The 19,903-nt window shown below is 39.5% G+C and overlaps 1 protein-coding gene across 1 annotated transcript in view; it reads left to right on the top strand.

Moving 5' to 3' along the window:
- The first annotated feature begins 10,034 nt into the window (after positions 1–10,034).
- LOC145467313 (uncharacterized) overlaps positions 10,035–19,903 on the top strand; it is a 152,889-nt gene continuing 143,020 nt past the window's right edge. Inside the window, exon 1 of the mRNA XM_081450853.1 lies at positions 10,035–10,472. Coding sequence (XP_081306979.1) covers positions 10,400–10,472 — 73 coding nt within the window. The 5' untranslated portion in view covers positions 10,035–10,399. The remainder of the gene's footprint in view (positions 10,473–19,903) is intronic.

Below are 19,903 nucleotides of genomic sequence, written 5' to 3'. Positions count from 1 at the left end.
GCATTTGGCTGAATTTTCAAACCAAACTTTATTTTCCAAACGAACAAAAGTGGCGTCAGCAGTGCACTGTTCTCTGATAAAGCACGCTAAAATAAGCCAATCACAATCCTTGTTAGAATTGTTCAAATAATTTGATTGGCTAACGAAGCGACAGCTGTCAATCACAAACTGGACTTCGGCTAAGCTTCCAGTTTCGAGTAGTTTCGAGCGGCTTTCGAGAGAAGAACAATGCCTTGGAAGTTCGCTTTTAAGTTAATTTTTAAATACGGATCTAAAGGCAGGTGAAGGTTTATAGTCCAGAGGAATCCGGCCGTATTGTGGCCCCATGAAAACGTGCACTTTTCTAGTGGAAATCACGAAACGCGGAGTTCAAAGCTTGCGGATGAAAATGTGAAATGCCGAGTTGAATTTGAAAGGAGCTACAGTTATTTACGGCTTGTAGCCACATGCAACAAGATTGCCCGAACTAGCGTAAAATTTAGAAATTTAGGACTAAACGGCTCCCACTGGTTCTACTCCGAGCACAGAAGAAAATATCAGAGAAAGCTTTGCACTGACCACTCGTTGGTTCACTTCGCTGAGATGACCGGAGAACGAGCGTTACTACACTGCATGTAAGTGTTGTTTGAGCAACTGAGCATTTTTACAAAAATAAAGCTTCTCATTATAAACAGAGACAGTTCAATTGCTGTTTTCTGTCGTTGTTTTACTTCTTAAGTATAATTTTTGCCTTCGTAACAAATATAATGTCTTTTGTCGAAGCACTGTTTAGGTTGAATTTGTTTATTTCGTTACGTGTTTTGTCGGCGGGAATCTAGTAGTACAGTTTTAACACTACTGTTGCTAACAATGGTCTCTGTGAGCCATATTTACTACAGACAAATAGCTCGTTTCCATTGCGTTTGTCTGAATCACAGGGGATGTTTAATTTGGGGCAAATTTGTCAAAATTCCGACGCAAAAATTTGAAAGCCAACTTAACGTCATCAACCCGTGCTCTGTTCTCTGATAAAGCACGCTCTTTCAGCCAATCACAGCGCGCGTTATATGGAAACTTTATCATAAATACTTACAGTCGAAAAATGAAGTAGAGTCTAGAAAGTAAATTTAACAAAGCCTGCAATGATTACAGACTGATTGAGGGTTTTGTTTGTTTTATTCAATCACCACATACTTAGTATAAGCTTTAGCTGACAAGGATAGTACAAATGTGAAATGATATTTCCACAACTCTGCTTACCTTTGTACTATCTAGTGGAACCTATATCTACATCTACATTATGGAGGTCTTGCAAAGAGAGGCATGCTCCCATCACTGTAAGACATTAAATAAAAGAAAATAATAATAAAAAGCAGGGTGGGGGGTGGGGGGTAAAAAACCTTTAAAATATATAATAAAATATGTACATAATTTAAAAAGATTACTAAGAAAAGTTAATTAAGATTAAAAAATTAGAACCTAATTAAACCTGCATGCCTCTTGTAAGATTTGTGTAAAACAGAAACAATAAATTGTAACCATTTTAGCGTTCTGTAAACAGAATGGAAGTAGAAATAGATAAATTAATTTATTATCAGTTAAGGAATACTTAGCAGTCGAAGCTCTCATAAGCGACCACCTTAGAAATTCAAAAAATTGGTTGTAAGTAGAACTGGTCGCTTAAAGAATGAGCTTTTGTAACAACAACAACAACAACAACAACAACAACAACAGTTTATTTCTACTACTGTAGACAGCTAAAAGAATTTACAAGATTATAATTATAAATAAATAAATAAACAGTACAGTACATACAGTAGTGGGACACCCAAAATAACTAAAAAGCTAAACTAGTTGGGTGACCGTAATTATAATAATTAAAAATGTGAGAGTCAGGAAAGAGGCACAACAAATACATTGGTACACGTAAGTATCATAAACTTAGTACAAGAGTAAATATACAAAACAAAACAAAATAAATAGATATAAACCATCAAAATATCAGTAAAGATTAATAGAGACTAATGAAATGCGAAGTTAGTTCGTTAGTTAGTAAGTGACCGCATGGTAAAAACAATAGAGGGTGGTCGCTTACTAGAACTTCAGAAACTCATTAATAATTCATAAAGAAATACAAAAGAAATTAATGTTTAATGAGTGTCTTTATATCTGATAAAGACACTTTAAATCTAAATCTAAATACAAATACAATACTGCAAGATCTACAAGATCTTTATAAACGAACCATTAACGCAGCGTGCAGTTTCATTAAAGCATCGATTTATAAGTAAAAGCCGAGACTCTGAGTGATCGCTTACAGGAGTTCAGAAACAGAGGAAAAATCCAGTTGGGTAATCCCAAAAGTGGTCATAGTCGCTAACGGTAGTGGTCGCTCACCAGATCTTTTCATTGCAAAGTTTAAGTCACATTTCAAACAGGGTTTCACAGATCATAACTAGAGCTGGTCGTTTACAAAAGTGGTTGCAAGGAGAGCTTTGACTGTGCCACATTACTGTAACTAACATAACAGCCGCATAATTTGTTATAAACTACACCTATGATTCCAACCTGCAACCTAGAGAAATTTGATTAGGCATCATATTACGAACTTTAAAACCCAACACTTAAGTAAATTGTATATGGGTGTAGACTTTTTTTCCTTTATGTTCTGAAGATACTAATTCATGCATTGTATTACTTACTCTGTACTGATGTACTACTCTGTACTGATGTACCGCTTATAAAACAGTTTTGCTGTTCTGTATATTTTAACGATTCTGTGGTTATTTTATGAACGGCCGGGCCACGGAAATAACCGTAAGATGGAGTATTACTTGATGGCTCGTGTATTTTAGCGATGTACAAAAACGTTCAGATTTCGCTTCCACTTTGCTGAAAATCAAATTGTAAATGGTCAGTGTAAAACGCAGACTGCACACTGCACACTGCAGACCGGGGTAAAATGTGAACTGAAGGTAAAAATGCAGACTGCAGACTACTGACTTCATAGGTATATATTTTATTATTATTTCCATTATTGGGTGCTGACCGTAAACATGATTATTCACGCTAATGTAGTAAAAGTCTGCACTCCAGTTAGCCAAAATAGCGTTCTGGGTAGACTGAATATCATTCCCTCTTTAATGAGCCTAAAAAATGCTCGGCCCCGGTTAGTCTGTTTACGGTCAGCTCTTATTGGTGGAAATAGTAACACGATTTGAAGTGAAGAAGTCTATAGTCTGCTCTTTGCACTTTCATCGAATCATCTATAAATGGAATAGACTGTCAAGTCAAGTTAGAAATGCTGATGAAATATCTCTTTTTTTTTTTTAAAAAAAAAAAAAAAAAAAAAAGGTTAGAATTTTTCTTGGAGTAATTTGAAAATTTTTGTTTTTTTGGTTTACCCAGGTTTTTTTTTAGCATATTGTACATATGTATATATATTGAGTTTAGCATTTTATTCATGGTTGTTTCCCTAGTATGGCGCCTCAGTGTTTTTGCTCACGGCCCCATCTCCCGTTTCTATAATTTTAATCATTATTTTTGCATGGAGTAAATGTAATAAATCCAAATCTAAATCTAACCCTGGTCTGCCGCCTGGATTTTTCTGCTTTCCCACCCCACCCCCCCCCTGGCTAGCCGTCCCCCCCAGGCTGTAGTCTTCGGTCCGCAGTTTGCGTTTTACACTGACCGAATCAAAAACCTAGTGTAAAATAAGCTTATTTACACTGTAAAACTGTAGTCAACCCTGGAAGGTAGAAGCCTAATGAACAAAAACATCTGACATACTTCTAACTGAGCACGAAATGTTCCGATTCCTAATAGAGAAGAAAAATCACTTGAGGCCTGAAAACCCTGTTCAAAGTGGTTAAGGTAATTCCCCTGAAATAAAACTGTTAATAGATTTTTGTTCAAACCTTGTCCACCATAAATTATGCGCAGTAAGGATGCGCAATGCAAATGTGAGGAATCACCTTAACTCCGATGTGTTTTCCAGGAAATGGCGCATCAATGTTTTGTTCTCAGTGCTTCTCGGCTCCTGTCGAGTGGGGAGAATCCGCTGAGCGATGTGGGTGCAGGCGCTTGGCCACGTGATTTCCCGCGGATTTGTATAACGAACATTCGAAGAGACAAAGAGAGTGCTAGCCTCCCACGCAGAAACTCTTAGGGTTCGTCGAAGGAACACGGGATGAGTCCTAAAAGCGTCTGCATGAGAGGCTAAGAGAGTGCTTTCCAACTAAAATCGATTTATCCATGTTCAGTATAACGAACCCGATAAGCTATCGGGCCCGAAAAGTTATCAGGTCTTTCGAGAAACAGGCCCCAGATTTCCCCAGATTACAACAAGTTAACGTGACATGTGCCCGCGATCCAATCGAAAACCCCGCACTTGGACAGCGGTCAACTTAAAAAAGCTTACCTCGGTAGACTCTAAGCCTGAGCTTGCGATATGGTCACCACGTGATACTGGTCAGCAGATACCTTGTTTTGACAGATGTCAATTGACCTAAACATGGATGTCCAGTATAAAATATGTACACTGTAAGCCAAGGTTGCATGCCTCAATCGACGTATTAGCTTGAGTATGGCCGCCATATTTTGCAACGTCGTCGTCGTTAGGCGCGTGTGCCCGCAATCCACGCTGCTAGCCAGGTTGACCATGGAAAAAGAGTTGCTTGGTTTTCTATTTCTATGCATACATGTGGTTCTCATTCTATAGTTATGGGGCTCCACTTGGCGACCCTTCGGGCCGCTGGAGCTCCGCTATTATTCTACAAGGGCCAGGGAAAAGCCTAAGCTGACTACCAAAGTCAACAAACTTGAATACAAACCGGAAGAAAACAGCAGGGGTGAGGACTGTCACAGAGCTGTACTTTGCTCTCTGCACGATCTGAGATTGGCTCACTAGTTCTAGTTTGTAAATAATACCAGCAAACCATCTATCTCCAACTGTTTCAAACCATTGTGTCAAAATTTGTTTTCGAGTCGATATAATATTTTGTTTGCAAAGGAAATCGAACTACTCTCTACGACTTTGTATTCACCATTTTTGGCATAAATGCATAAAATGGCCCTAAATAATGACATGATGCTCAGAGGGAAAACAGGCTTAATTCTACATGTACTCTCTCTCATGCGTGTTGTGTGACTCAATGTTTGGGTTCTTATGCATTTCATGCATACAGACTCCTAAGTCAGAGGCAGATCTTGATTGTCAGTCAGTCAGCCTGTCACTCTGAGGACGAGATAATACGTAACAGACCTCGGGAGTATAAATAGTCTGCCAGGGAGACTGGGTACTAGTAATTGCGAGTTACGTCGACGATGGCTTCTGGTGCAGCGTTGTTGTTGTGTAATTGCAGCCGTTTTACCTGTTTTGTGAAAATTTAGAGGAGCTTTCCCTCGGAAGTTAGCTGTAATTGTTCAAGGTAATTTATTTCTATCTCAAAATCGCTCTGTCGTGCTGTTTACGATTTCATTTCGACAATTAACTGCACCGCCTTATGTCTGCCTTGGTTGTTCTTTGTTATTTCATTTAGGTGTTGGAGTGAGTTTCCTCGGCGATACGGGAGTTGTTTGCTCACGCAAGCCAACATATGTAGACTCGGCTTGTGTTTAGTGCGGATTGCACTGAAACTAATCCGCTTTCGCAAGCCCACATTCATTGGCTTGAAATCCGGTGCGGGTTTACACCACAAGCCAGTTAACAGGGTTGTCAAAATGAGCAGGCGATCGGCGCAATAAAATGAAAATAAAATTGTTCAGTTATAAATTTGTTTGAACCCAAATTGGGTCGGAGGGAATTAAGTATTTGCTGCAAAAGTGCGTGACACGAATCGAAACTGATTTATATGTTTATAATTAGCCGTAAAATGTTCTACACCTCAGCGCATCATTTTCTGAAGCGAAAATTCTGGATAAAGTATCTTAGAATAGTCTGGTAATAGTTGACTTCTCGTTCTGTTCAAATGACACTGTAATAAATAGGACTGTAGTGTTTTTTTCCCCCAGTTAAGTGCTACTGTATGAGAGAAGTAGATTTATTTACACAAGTATTAACATTTAAGGCTGTCGGCGGGAAACTGCTTATCCGTCATAAAACTGCAGAATTACTTCAGTCTACACTATCCCTCACTTTAATGGGAATAAATATACTCCTTTGTATTTTTTGAAGCGATATACTAATTTTCTATATCTAATTTTATAAACACACAAAAATGATACAATTCAACCATTTCAATCATCGGGTAAACATAGAATATTTAATTTATGCTGTGTTTACATTTGAGCTTTTACCAAGGTAAACAGTTACTAAGGTCAACCTTAGTAACTTAACCTTGGTTGTGTTTTCACTAGGAAAATTTTGGCTAGATAAAGTCGGAAAGGTCCGGAAATGCAGTGAAAACAGTTCGTCTTGAATTTAGCGAGTTAAAAATGCACGCTGTTTTCACCAGACAAAACAATATCTCGCCAATATGACCGGAAATTCACGCCAAGTTATACTACCTCGCGAGATGGTATAACTTGTCCTGGTAAATGCCGCAGCCAATCACATTGTGCGTAGTGACAGACGCCTGCAAAGAATTTGGCAATAGTATTTACCAGACGCTCGTGTCGCGGTTCGTTTTGCGAAACAGAACTTAAGCGGCAGACGAGTTCAACAGTCCTTCTCAATTATTTCGGTTTACCATTCCTACGGTCCCGCTAGATTCTCCAGTTTCTCGGCCAGGCCACTGCGTCGCTCGACGTGCAGAACAAGTTCCTGCATTACAACAGTTCGTCACATCTTCCTCAGCCTGCGTAGCAAGCGTTTCTGTGGGGTTCGGGAGCAAAGAATTACAGCGCGAGAAATGGTTCTCGCCCCATTTTCCGCGCAGACAAAACACCGAAAATCCCGTTCCTCGGTCTTTCTTTGCTTCCAACACGGAAACGCTTGCTACGCAGGCTACATCTTCCTCGTATCTGGGAACATTAACCGCATCCTCTGGAAAAGAAAAAAAAAGCCTTCTCGATCTCCTGCGCATAAATATAGCTAGAATCAATACAAGAGAAGTCGTTAAAAGCGCTTCCAATCTCACAAGTATTTGAAAGTTGCGCACCTTTGTAATTTGAATCTTCTGAGTCAGCGGGTTAAATTCTTGGTTAAATTTCCAGTGAAAACAAATGTCACGTTTAACTAGCAAATGTTGGGCAGTAAACAAACACCTAGAAAGAATGTTCAGCTAGTTAACCGGCCCAGGGAAAACGCAACCCTTGGTACATTCGTCCAGTGTTTATACCGGCTCAAATAACTCAAGTTGACCTTTCAACATTCGCGCGCGCTGCATTATCAACGTCATGAAATCGAACTTGGACGAGGATCCCACTGCAGTGGAACAGGAGCAAACTGAGGTGCCATCATTTTCATAGGCGAAGACCTCATTCCATAATGCTGCGGCGAAAATTCAGCTGCTTGATCATACCCAGAGTTTACATGGTTATATGCGGAGAAACGTGGATACGTTGTATATGCAGCATCATCCCTGGTGGCAAAATATATCGACAATAATTACACAACAAAGGATCGAAGTTTGTCTTGAGAAAGTTGTAAATAATATTGAGAATGAAAAATATAATGCTTTCTTTTACGTGACGGATTGCTCGCCGTAAGAAGATCGATCCAATCTTTCCACGTTATCTGCCTTAATAGCCTAATCAAAACTGGAAAAGAAACGCTTTGCTTTGTCGACCATCGCACAATCTGCTCACGGCGGGAAGTGAAATATTACGCCGCCACAAGCGGATATATCTGTCATCTTGACCTTGGTTACCAATTGTAACCATGCGTGACCACAGGGTAATCACAACTTTTACCTCGGTTAATTTTTTTTTTTTTTTTTTTTTTTTTTTTTTGTCTTTTGCGGCATTTATCCAAAGTATCAGTTGGCATTTACACACGGAAAATGTTTACCTAGGTAAGTAAACTCTGGTACCTCGGTAAACCGTTTAAGTCTAAACACAGCATTAGAAGCAGAGTCCCGACGAGATGGTTATCAGACAACGCGTGCGTGTCAAATACGTTCGCTACTACAAAAAAAAGCCTAAAATTCGGAACATGAGGTTAAAATATGAAAGAAACTTTAAATAACCTTATTTTCAAATTAAATTTCATACGAGATAAAGCCAAGAAAGCGCCAAAATATCGAACATTTCAAAGCCGTGGATTTCTGTGAGCATAATTGCCAAATTTATCGGCCAGGGAGCTCCTGCTGTAGTAAAAGGGTAATTTCTTTTTTAGGCTCTTGATGAGATTTTATTCTCACTGGGTTTTTTAGTTTGTAAAAAAGACAATGGTATAATAGTACACCTTGTGAAATAAGTTCAAGAAGAAAAAGATGAAGAGGTATTTTTTATTGCCTCCTTGTGCACAAAATACAAATACAATACAGTAGAGATACAATACTTAGCTCTTATTAACCGAGCTGGAGGTCTGTATGGGAGAATCTTGACCGAGGTCGTGAGTATAGACCGAACGCAGTGATGTTTATTATAGGGCAAAGAAGAAAAATTAAATTCGTTTAATGTAACTGGTTTGCTGACATTTTGCTTGCGAACGGCGATGAGCTTAACTTAAACCTGCCGAAATTGCTCGTCCTCTTTACTTTTTTTTTTTGTCATCAGGCTTTTTGGCACTTCCATAAATGAAAAAAAAAAAGGTGAATATTTTTGTATTTTAGTTTGCTATTTTTTCAACGCAAAATGAAACCGATCTAGATGCCGGTCTGGATGGGAAAATCTAGACCGCGGTCAACATCGATTTCAGCCAATCAAATTCGTGAATTCGGTAGTTCCCAGTCCTTGTGAGACACAGCCATATAATAAATACAAATATGACACATACTTTATCACAACTCCCTACAAGGGTTTTTCGGTTACAAGACTACATAACTATCATACTAAAATAACTAAAACAATAACCAAATAACTAAGGTAATAAATATGCATTAAAAAATTAGTGACATACAATGGATTGGATTTACGCTTTACAAATTCATAGATTAATCAGAAAAAAGTAGGTAAACAATTCTTTTCCTAAAAACGTCGACAGAGTCTGAAGATTTAACATCGTCTCTTATATTATTTCAGAACCTAGTACCACGGTAGGTGAAAGACCGCTGTCCGGTGGTTCGACGGCGCCTTGAAATGTTCGGTTGACCGCGTTGTTTAGTATTTCTGGTGTGAACTTGTGACCACAGAGTAAATTTCTCAATTAAGTACTCAGGGAAGAGTTTATGAACACATTTAAAGATCATTACGGCATTGTTCAAGTAAAGTCTGTCATTGGCAGGCAGCCAATTTAGGGATACCATGTGCGAAGTAACGGTGTAAGTGTAATTTACATTGTATCAAGAAAAAAAACAAAACGCTAGTAAGGCAGGTGAAATTCAAATGAAAACTTTCTACTTATTATTGAAATCTTCTACTTGTTTGTTTTTAGAGCGATTTGCTTGAGTGAGTCAATCCTCCCTAACCTTTTTGCCGTGACGTTTACACGAACACTGGATTGGAGAATAACAATAATTAAGAGTGGGAAAATCATCAACAAATGTACACAATGTTAGCTGAAAGAAGCACCACATTGCATCTCGGGGAATTACTTTTCAATCATTTTCCCAGTGGGAGGGGGCGACCCCCTGAGTGCGCGTCTTAATTTGTCCAGCCGCTTCGCGGCATGTTTTTCACGCAAACCTTAACCGCCTACTTTTGGGATGGAGCCCGCTACTCAAAAAAAAAACAAACAAAAACAAAAACAAACAAACAAACAAACAAACAAACAAACAAACAAAAAAACAACAACTGACAACCCTACGGTGCTCAGTTGTTGATGTTGTTATGTATTTAAACAGGCTTAGTCATTACAGCAGGAAAACCTCTTGACACTACATGTACAAGTTCAAGTTGACATGTGTAAACAGTGCCAAGTTTAGAGAGTTAAAACTCACGTGGGACAAAATAGGCACAAAATAGGGCTAAATTGAGAGATTATTGTTGTGTTACGTCCCATTAGGACTAAGAGCTGAATAGATAGCTATTATTAGAGGGTAAAGTAAGTAAACAGTATTCTGCCATACATTTCGAACTTAAAAATTGTAACGACTTGTTATGTCTACCTTCTCACTTGTAGCAATTCAACTCCCAGATACTGACACTTGAAAACAGCATTCCAGCCGAAAGGAATAAAACTAAGCATAAGACCCCAAGTACGCATTGCGGACCTATTTTTGGAATAGCGTTATATGTGATGTGATCACGCAGATTAAACATGGCGACGTTTGACTACTGAGACTTGTTATCCAGCGGCGACAAACGAGAGTTTTTTTTCGTTCCATGAGTGATTGCGACACCACCGTTTAGAGACTTGAAAGTTTTCTGTGGGCTGATGATCGCGGTAAACGTTCTTTCGTCAAGCTGCGTCTTGTATTTTGTCCTGTTTCCGATACTTCCGCATGCAGGTACGTTTCAGTGATTCAGTATCTATTCGGCATCTGTTTCATTTGCTGCATGAACTGAAAATAGAATGGTGTTGGTGACAAACATGGACAAATTAAGCCCCGGCCAAACGATCGCAACATGTCAACGCAACATATCGCAACATTGTTGGGCGCAACATGTTGCGTGCGTTTGGCCACCGTGTTGCGATGTGTTGCGACATGTTGGGTGTTGTTGGCTCAAGTTTGAAAATGGTCAAATTTGAGCCAACAACACCCAACATGTCGCAACACATCGCAACACGGTGGCCAAACGCATGCAGCATGTTGCGCCCAACAGTGTTGCGATATGTTGTGTTGACATGTTGCGTTCGTTTGGCCGGGCCTTTACATTCGTTAAACTAGAAGTCTGATCACAAATAAGCTTAATATAAGCATAGAATAATATAAAGGAATACATGTTTTCAGATAGTTGTCTGAAGCCCATATTCACAGTAAAGACAGTAAATAATGTGACCTCTCACGCGAACACGTTCCTAACGGTTAACCGTTCTTAAACCGATAGCCGTTCGGAATCGTTCATTAGCCGTTCGAATGGGCTGAGATACCGTTCGAACGGCCCGAGCTATCCGTTCAAAAGCATTGACATCCGTTCGAACGGCTCGAGCTATCCGTTTGAAAAACATTGTCATCCGTTCGAACGGCCGGGCTATTCATTTAGAAAACTGTGCCATCCGTTCGAACGGCTTGAGCTATCTGTTTAGAAGCATAAAATGTCATCCGTTAACAAAATTGGTTCAGCGTTCTAACGAACAACTTGCCAAACGTCACGAACTTTGTAAACATGAGCTGTTTACATTTAATATCTCCTGAATGGTGACGGGCTTTTTTTTTTTTTTTTTTTTTTTTTCTGCTCCTTAGTCATCTTTGCTTTTATAACATCCGATTATCGCTACGCAGTATTTTTATTCAAGGCTCAAGTGTTATTCAACAAGTTTTTCCGAAACTGCTTTGATCGCAGACAGTATACAAATATCAAGGCTCCCTCTTTTTTTTTTGAGGTTTAAAAGACGATATCTCCGGTGGGAATACGCTGTGGCAAACGCAGACATATTTACGGCTGTGCAGAAGAGGTTTTCACGGCCATCGTCTTCATTCACCACTTCCCTTTTCCCGGGAAAAAAATCTTTTGACTTTTGAAATGGAACTTCACAGCGGCTTAACAAAGTTGTACCTTTCGCACGGCCGCTTTGACACTCACAAGTTATGTTATTGTAATGCGGTGTAAGCTTTAAGGCGGTGTTTGTCTTTGACTATGCGCTGTAAATTTCTTTCAAGATTCACTGTAAAATACGCGGCTAATTCTAAGCATGGTTGGCTTGTTACTGTAAAGAGATTTTATATGATCTGATATCAAGTACACGTTATTCACGTGATGATATTTATTTGTAGGTAATTGATTAAAACACACACAAGCGATTTGATACTCACGCCTTTCTGAAAAATACGTGACACAACTTGAAGCGTGATTTGACTCGTGCAGAAATAACTCACAAGTTGAAAGGCTGTTAATATCATAATTAGCGTGGCCTGAATTCAATGCTAAAGTAACACCAAGAATGGGTGAAACTCTGCCTTCAGTGGCAGAATATTTTGATGTTTCAATCCTGTGTTCACTTAACTTTACGTACGTTGTAGCAAAATGAACACGACCGACAAATTAGCGCCCGCTTCTTTGCTTACTCAAATTAGGCAAAAATATATTTTGCCCACACTCAAGGAAACGAGAATTACTGGCACTTCGTAGACATTTTCGTTACTATAACTAGCGCTTTTAGTTTAAAAGATACATATAGTGAGAAAGCGTCACCTACTCCGTACGGCAGCGTTTTGACGAGCGAGGTGTTAATAAAGTTATTCCAGGAGTTATTATTTACATAGAGGATATTACGCGGTAGCGAGAAGATATGAATTTTATGTTCGAGTGACAAGAAACTGCGTTGATAAACATGGCAATAAAACGCATGTTAAAAAACAAAGTTCATTTACTTGACGTTTCGTATGCTTCAACATACATCTTCAGAAGTGACCGTTAGGAATAGAAATAACAACTAAATTTCCATTTAAAATAAGTAACTAATTAACAGTAACAATGACAAAAGCTGAGAAAAATTTGCATATAAACAGAACGTAACATGTCGATCAAAGTCGATCATCGAAAACGTAGTCGATAAGTTGATAGTACTCGATACTTGTCGATAATTGTCAATCGACAAATTGAGTTTGTCGATAAAAGTCGATAATCACAAAGTTTCAACTGATTATCGATTTTATCGACAAAAATGCAGACAAATGTTTCAATCAGCAACAAAATTCAAGTAACCAAACCAATAGTAGCTCCAATGACTTTTTATGCCGAGTGTAAACAACTCTAAAGTAAATCTGTATGACAATAAACTTAAATGAAAACCTGAACAACCAAGTGGTCTGTTTTTCATTACAGAGTAGAATGTTTATATTACCTAGAGAAATGATCGATTAACAGTTTCAGCTGAACTAAATCGCGATCTATAACATAACTCGAACCAACCTAGTTCCCAGAGTCTCTCTAGGTGGGGGAGATTAGAGATCCTGGGAACTCGAAGTCGTGTTTCTTCGGGGAGACAGAACGGGCCAAAGTTTAGACTAGATGCGGGAAAAAATCGAGGCCAGCAAAGTAATTAAGAGGTAACGTAAAGTAAATTGACATTTTATTTCATCAGTGTTTTTATTCAGTTCAACATTTGACAAATACAAGCTGCTACGACTCTCCTCCCTCCGCTAGGTGTGCTATATTCGTCGGGTTTGTATGCCCCTTGCTTCTCCTTGCACCTGTGACTGTTGCACCAGTCCGCAACTTACGTATGCCTACGTCATACATCGTTTTTTGTATTTCCGATACTTGTCGATTGAAATCGATCAAAATCGATCAAAATCAATTATAATCGAACAAAGTCGATAATCACAATAAATTGTGTGATCGACTTTTATCGATTTCTGATATTTGTCGATTAATTAGTATCGACAACGATAGACAATGATCGATTTTTATCGACTATCGAAATAATCGACATGTTACGTCCTGATATAAACAATGTAAACTAATAAAAATAAAGCTTTTCGCTGCTTACATTATCATTTAGGGCGGGTTTTAATTCCCTTATTAGCAGAGTCTCTTTTATCTTGCAATGTGTATCTGTCCGACCTTTCGTTAATATATCAAAGTGGTCCCATTTGAAGTTGTGACCAGTTGACGTGACGTGGTCTGCAATAGCAGAAGCATGACACCTACTCTTGATCGATTTAAAATGTTCAGTTTTTCCGTCATGCAATCTACGTTTGTTTTTCTAATGTAGAAATCCTGGCAGTCCCAACAACTAGCATTATACACAACTTTTGACAGTTTGGAACGTTTGATCCTATCCTCGTAGGGAAATAAAGACTTAATGCGATTAGCGCTTTGGAAAATAACCCTAAGATTAATGCGGCCATAAACCTTATTAATGCAGGTCTTCAGTTGTTTGGTAGCAATTTTGCTTTGTACCCCTAAATAAGGTAGAACTAAGATTATTTCCTTCTTAGGGACTGTGGTGGTTGGATTCTTCGGTTTGCGTTGCTGCCTGTTCAGAACATCATTAATGTTCTAATTGATAACACCCGCAGGGTATCCATTTTGTAACAACAACTTCGTCAGTTCATTCAAACAAGAGCGCAAAAGAGAAGGTGACGAACAGATGCGGAAACAACGAAAAGTGAGAGTTCGGATGAGGTTTACTTTGTATTTCCTAGGTGTGAAGGAGTCCCATTTTGTGTACAGGCCAGTAAAGGTCTTCTTTCGGTAAATGGATGTTGAGAAAGTATGACTGTGGCGTTTGATGAGAATGTCCAGGAAAGGGATTGCACTGTTATCTTCAAATTCAACGGTGAATTTAATATTTGCGTGGCAGTTATTGAGGTAGTGTAGAAACTGAGTTGCTGTGTTTTTACTGTCGAACAAGGTGAAAGTATCGTCAACGTATCGTAACCAAATGGAAGGGCGAGCATTGTTATTACGAACCCATTTTTCTTCAAAATGGCACATAAAGATATTGGCCAAAACAGGACCTAAAGGAGAGCCCATAGTCATACCATCAATTTGGTCATAGTATTGGCCATCAAATATGAAATGACTCCTCTTTGTGGCAAACTCCAGCAGAACTTTCAAGACTGAACGGGGCAGTGTTGGTGGTTCATTGTAAACAATGAACTAACGTCACATCATTTCATTGTTATGGTTATACGTCTTGGCCCAGTCCGCAAAAATAAAAGAGTCCTTGATCGTGGATTCATTCGTGGAGATGGGTTGAAGTATGTGCACAAGATATGATGCCAAATTGTAGCTGTAAGTGTTAATTGAGGAAACAATCGGGCGAAAACGGCAACCAAGTTTATGAACCTTAGGAAGGCCATAGAGGACACCAGTGGTAGAACCACATGGTAGTATCTTATGGAGGATGGCATCATCAATGATTTTATCATTCTTCAGTTTGCGAAGATACGATATTAAGCTGTCTTCTCTAGACTTCGTAGGGTTCTGCGTAAGCTTCTTAAATTTTGTTTCATCTGAGATCAACAATTTTACTTTATTCAAGTAATCAAGTTTGTTGATGATTACAACTCCGTTCCCTTTATCAGGTTTTGTGATTATAATGCTTTCATCTTTTCGTAAATCAGTCAGTGCTTCCCATTCCTCTTTGCTAAGAATGTGTTTCTGTTTTGAGAAATCATACGTGTAAATGTAGCCATAAGATAACGTCAAGTAAATGAACTTTGTTTTTTAACATTTGTTTTATTGCCATGTTTATCACCGCAGTTTGCGTGTTATTTCTTATCAAGCTACGATGGCCAAAGAAAAAGAGTATTTATGAGAGAGATATTGTTCTTGTCACGAGAAGATTTCCAAGATTTCCGAAGAGTTCCCTAAACTTGTCCGAAGGTCATACGAACATTGTCGAACATTTTCCGACATTTTCCGAAGATTGTCGAAGATTACCGAAGACTTTCGAGGAAAACCCGGAGATGTTTCGATTATGCACCAACGAATTTAAGTACAATTTAAGAGACAAACTTGATATCAGTGAAATCGACATCTTCACTAGTGAGGATATGAGATTACTTCATGGAAAATGCGAGCGTACGATTCTTATTCACGAGTTGAGCAGTACAGTCAAACCTGCATTAGACGGACACCTTCGGGACCCATGCAAGTGTCCGCTGAATACAGGGTGTCCGCTGAAAACAGGTTCCCTCAGAATTCGTCTCAAAAAGGTCATTAATATCCGTCAGTATCAAAAGACTTTGAAAGGGTCAAACAGCATTCTCGTAAACGGTCAATAACTCTGAAATACCGTATTTTCTTAAAACTGACTAGTATATGAGGTAAAACGTATACAGTAACAGTATCTATATTGATCGAAGCATGCGAAGATTGACAAAATCAAACAAAAACAAAAGTTCTGTAAAAAAGTAAAAAACAAAAACCGAATAATAAAATATCGCATTTCTGTGACAGCTCAGTGTGTGGGCAAACTTAAATGACCGATCTACTAAAACATGGACAAAAAAATCATGCATTATTTTTGCAGTGTCCGTTTGATACAGGTTTCTAACAATAGAAATGACCATAAAAGCAGTGGCGGATCTAGGGGAGGGCACCCCCCTTATTTTGGGTAAAAAACGAAGAAATCACCCCGCCTCCTCTCTTAGCTCAAGGTCTGGATCCGCCACTGAAAAGTCAAGTTTAAGGTGTCCGCGTCCGCTTAATAGAGGTGTCCGTTAAATACAGGTATTTTTTTTACAGTGAACTGGGAAAAGAAAAATGGGACTTGCACTGCTGTCAGCTTAAAAGAGGGTGTCCGCGTAATATGGGGTCCGCTCAATACAGGTTTGACTGTATTAGAAAACAAACAAGTGAGTGCAGCGAACGAGTGAGTTTTTTGATCCATATCAACGAGTGAATAAAAATCGTACAAAGCATTTTCCATGCTGTAATATGGTTATTTCATAGGTGCTGAGATATTTTTGTGTAGCATTTGGTAGACAAATTGCACAAATGGGGCGATGAAAAGCGTAAAAAACAGTTTAAAATCGCTCAACAACAAACAAGTTAATGAAAGCTTATAACATTTACAAAACTTACTGTTTTCATCATATATGTCTAGAAACCTGTCGTTTTGAATTCCTGCCTTCTGAACCATTGTCTTCATTGAACCTTTGAGTTTAAATTGTTAACGGCAGCAGCGCTGGACTTGAAATGAACCAACCTTTCTTGCGGGTGAGTCTGCCTTTAAAGTATTGTTTACGGACAGGCAAAAGGGAGCGTCGTCTTGATTCATTTCGTCAGGTCTCTTCCTAGCAAAAAACTGTAAGCCGCGACAGGATCTCTTTCAGTTCCGTCGGTCGGGGACATTTTCGGTGGTACAACTCTGACATCGCTGTAGTCTGATCCAGTTCTAGCTTTTGTCTGTCTTTCATTAAACTCTAATTCCTCCGCTCCGCTTGCCGTTTTGTGTAGCTTTACATCTCCCCGGCCAGCACATATCACGATGTCCTTTGCACTAACGGAGTCCAAAGTGAAGAGTATTGTTTCGCCAGGCCAGATTAAAAGTGCCTCGGGACTACACATACCGAGCAAACCCTTGTGGTACATTACTTTGAACTCTTCGCTTGCATTGTCAAAGCTACCGATGCGTTGGGTTTATTCCCTTTTCCTTGCCTCTTCTGGTGTTTTTGCTTGGATTGAAGAACTTTTCTGGTTTCTCAAAGACGAAGTCGTTGAGTTTGCTGGCAGAATAGCCCTTTTTCTTCAAGTGTCGTTCGAAGCTGGCAATTAAACTTCGAAGCGAAGTTGGTTCGTACTCCGTGCCATCTTTAATGCGGACGGAGATGATAAATTGGCTAACGTATTCATTCAGCTCAACGGCTGAAATATCTTCAAGTTTCCTCAGTGTCTTCGTCCTTCGTTTTCAAATATCTTTCAAGCAATCTTACATCTCGTTCAGTTTTTTGAGCGGTATATTTGTTTTCTTGTTCTAAAATAAATTCTTCAACTGAGCAAACAGCAGCAAACCTTCCCTCGGCCATTTTTCAAAGCCTGCGGGTTTGTGCAACGGCTCTCGGATGACGTTCTTTTCAGTGCGTTAATTCATCATTAGTGAAATTTCGTCATTTGCGTTGTTGATTGGACGAACGATATTTTTTCACGGTGAAATTTTGTCGTTCGTGTTCCTGATTGGCTACATTTAGAATCGGTACGAATTTTATTCGCTATGATTTTCGTGGGTAAATCTCAGTACCTATGAAATAAATGGAAAATACGCCACCCGAGCCCCGGATGTGGTTTGCTATGAATTTTACGAGTGGTGTATTTTCCACTTAAATATGCCTTCTTCCACTTAAGAGTATAAATGACAGGGGTAACGCTGCGATGGAGGAATACCATCCCATCCACAAGGGATAGAAATACTCTTAGTCCCTTCATACCATGGAAACCAGACATGATCGTCGCCCTGTCGGGCCACTATACAGGGGACTGTAAATATCGAGAATTGATTTTCAAAACTGAAATCACGGATTTCTTCATATTTTGCCAGGAGAAACCCTTTGGTGAACTATTTTCGAAAATAAGACTAAAACTTGCCAGAGAGTTTTTGATTTTGAGGAATCCAACAAAAAGGAGAGTTGCGGTTTTCGCGCTGCCGCCGCAATAAATTCAGCCGAAAATTTGGACATATTCACATCAGTCTCCGAGAACGACGGCTCGGTCTATTAAAATGATCTAAAAAGCACTCTGGTACATGGCTTCAACCAACGACACTACACTCCAGGGAAGATCAGTCATTTCAATTACACGTCAGGCGAAGAAAAAATGGGTTAACTAAAACGGCGAATTCTGAGAATATTTTCAAGTCACTTGAGCTATTTGGGCGACCCTTTGACCTTTCATGTCCTTTGGAAATCAACACACGGCAGCTCTTACGTTGACTTTCATTCGTCGGAATACACGTTTCTTTGCTTTTGTTTGCTTTGCTAGCATATCCACAAGTAGAAGACGTTAGGCTTTTCAATTTGGAGGCATCTACCCGCAACATAATAAGAACAGCTGGAGTATTTTTGAAATTTGACTCACTTCGCATTTAGACGGTTACGATTAGCTGAAGTTGATCGCCGAATTACACATGAAAATTCGCATTTAGAAAACGGCAGTACTAAAAAGGAAGCAACAATCAAATAATGTACTTAATGCTTAGGAATCATTCCTTACCTCAGTGAGTTTTTCCTGACAGGGAACCGCGGCAATTTGGGTAAAACACAGGGCGAAAGTTGCACGTGGCAGTAACGTAAAGTGGCGGGGTGGTAGTGTAGTTTGGAAGGAGGGAATGGGTTTGGTGGGGGGGGGGGACGTCTGGGGGTAGGGCAGAAATGTACTGGGTGTTTTTCGTACTGTCACTGCACGTTTTGACGGGCGAGTTCATTTTTACAGTGTGTCTCGAACAGGCAGCTTAAAAACGGTTTGTATAAGTCACCAGGAAGTCAAGATCTGTTCATGATATCCTGGACTGAGTCAAAGAAGTAGATTGGCGATGCAAAACGTTCATGACACAAATTTTCACTGCGTTGGTTGAACTCCATGATTTAAGATCGCTCGGATAATGGAGCATGAAAGAAAACTATTTATCCGCTCCGAGCAAAGATTTATCGGTTCCCTTGATGTAGGTGATGATATGGGCGCATGTGCGCATGACCGCTACACAAAATGTAGGCGCCACAAAGTCGATTGGCTGACTTAGGGTAGACCAATAGACCAATAGCAAGTCAAATGAAATCTGTGTGAAAATTCAGTTTATGGTACCGACGTTGTAATGCGAAGGAAAAAAAATCAACTTCCCCCCAGCCCACAGGGATCGGAAGAACTCCCCCTAATACACGAGGAGGCTTGACCCGAAAAGGTGTAGCAAGTTTCTGAAAAAGAGATGCCTTGTGCCGACTTCAGGTATGCTAAAGGGAAACACTTTTTTATGGATGGTATATGAAAGAGTTATCTTGTCAGTCAAAACAACAGACAGGGAATCAAAGTTTAGACGTCGGTTGGGAGGCTGGGAGCCTCCCCCTGTGAGACTTCCCTCGAATTTCTCCTGACCTCTCCTTATCCTGGGCGGGGGAAGAGTGACCAGTTGGTTCAATGAAGCTGAAACTAAGTAACTGGAGGAAAATTTCAACCTTGGACGGACAGCAAACCGTTAGCTAGCGAAACGCTGAGAACCTGGCCGCGAAAGATATGCGTTTTTCAAACAAAACAGATAGGTGGAAGCTGTTCTTTAGCGACGCGTTCCCCTCTGCAGAACAGATACGGTCATTAATTTTAGGAATGGCATCTA

The sequence above is a fragment of the Orbicella franksi genome, chromosome 14, assembly GCF_964199315.1.
Source record: "Orbicella franksi chromosome 14, jaOrbFran1.1, whole genome shotgun sequence".
In the NCBI taxonomy this organism is placed as follows: domain Eukaryota; kingdom Metazoa; phylum Cnidaria; class Anthozoa; order Scleractinia; family Merulinidae; genus Orbicella; species Orbicella franksi.
The sequence above is the reverse complement of the archived record's forward strand: the minus strand, read 5'-3'. Positions and strand labels throughout refer to the sequence as shown.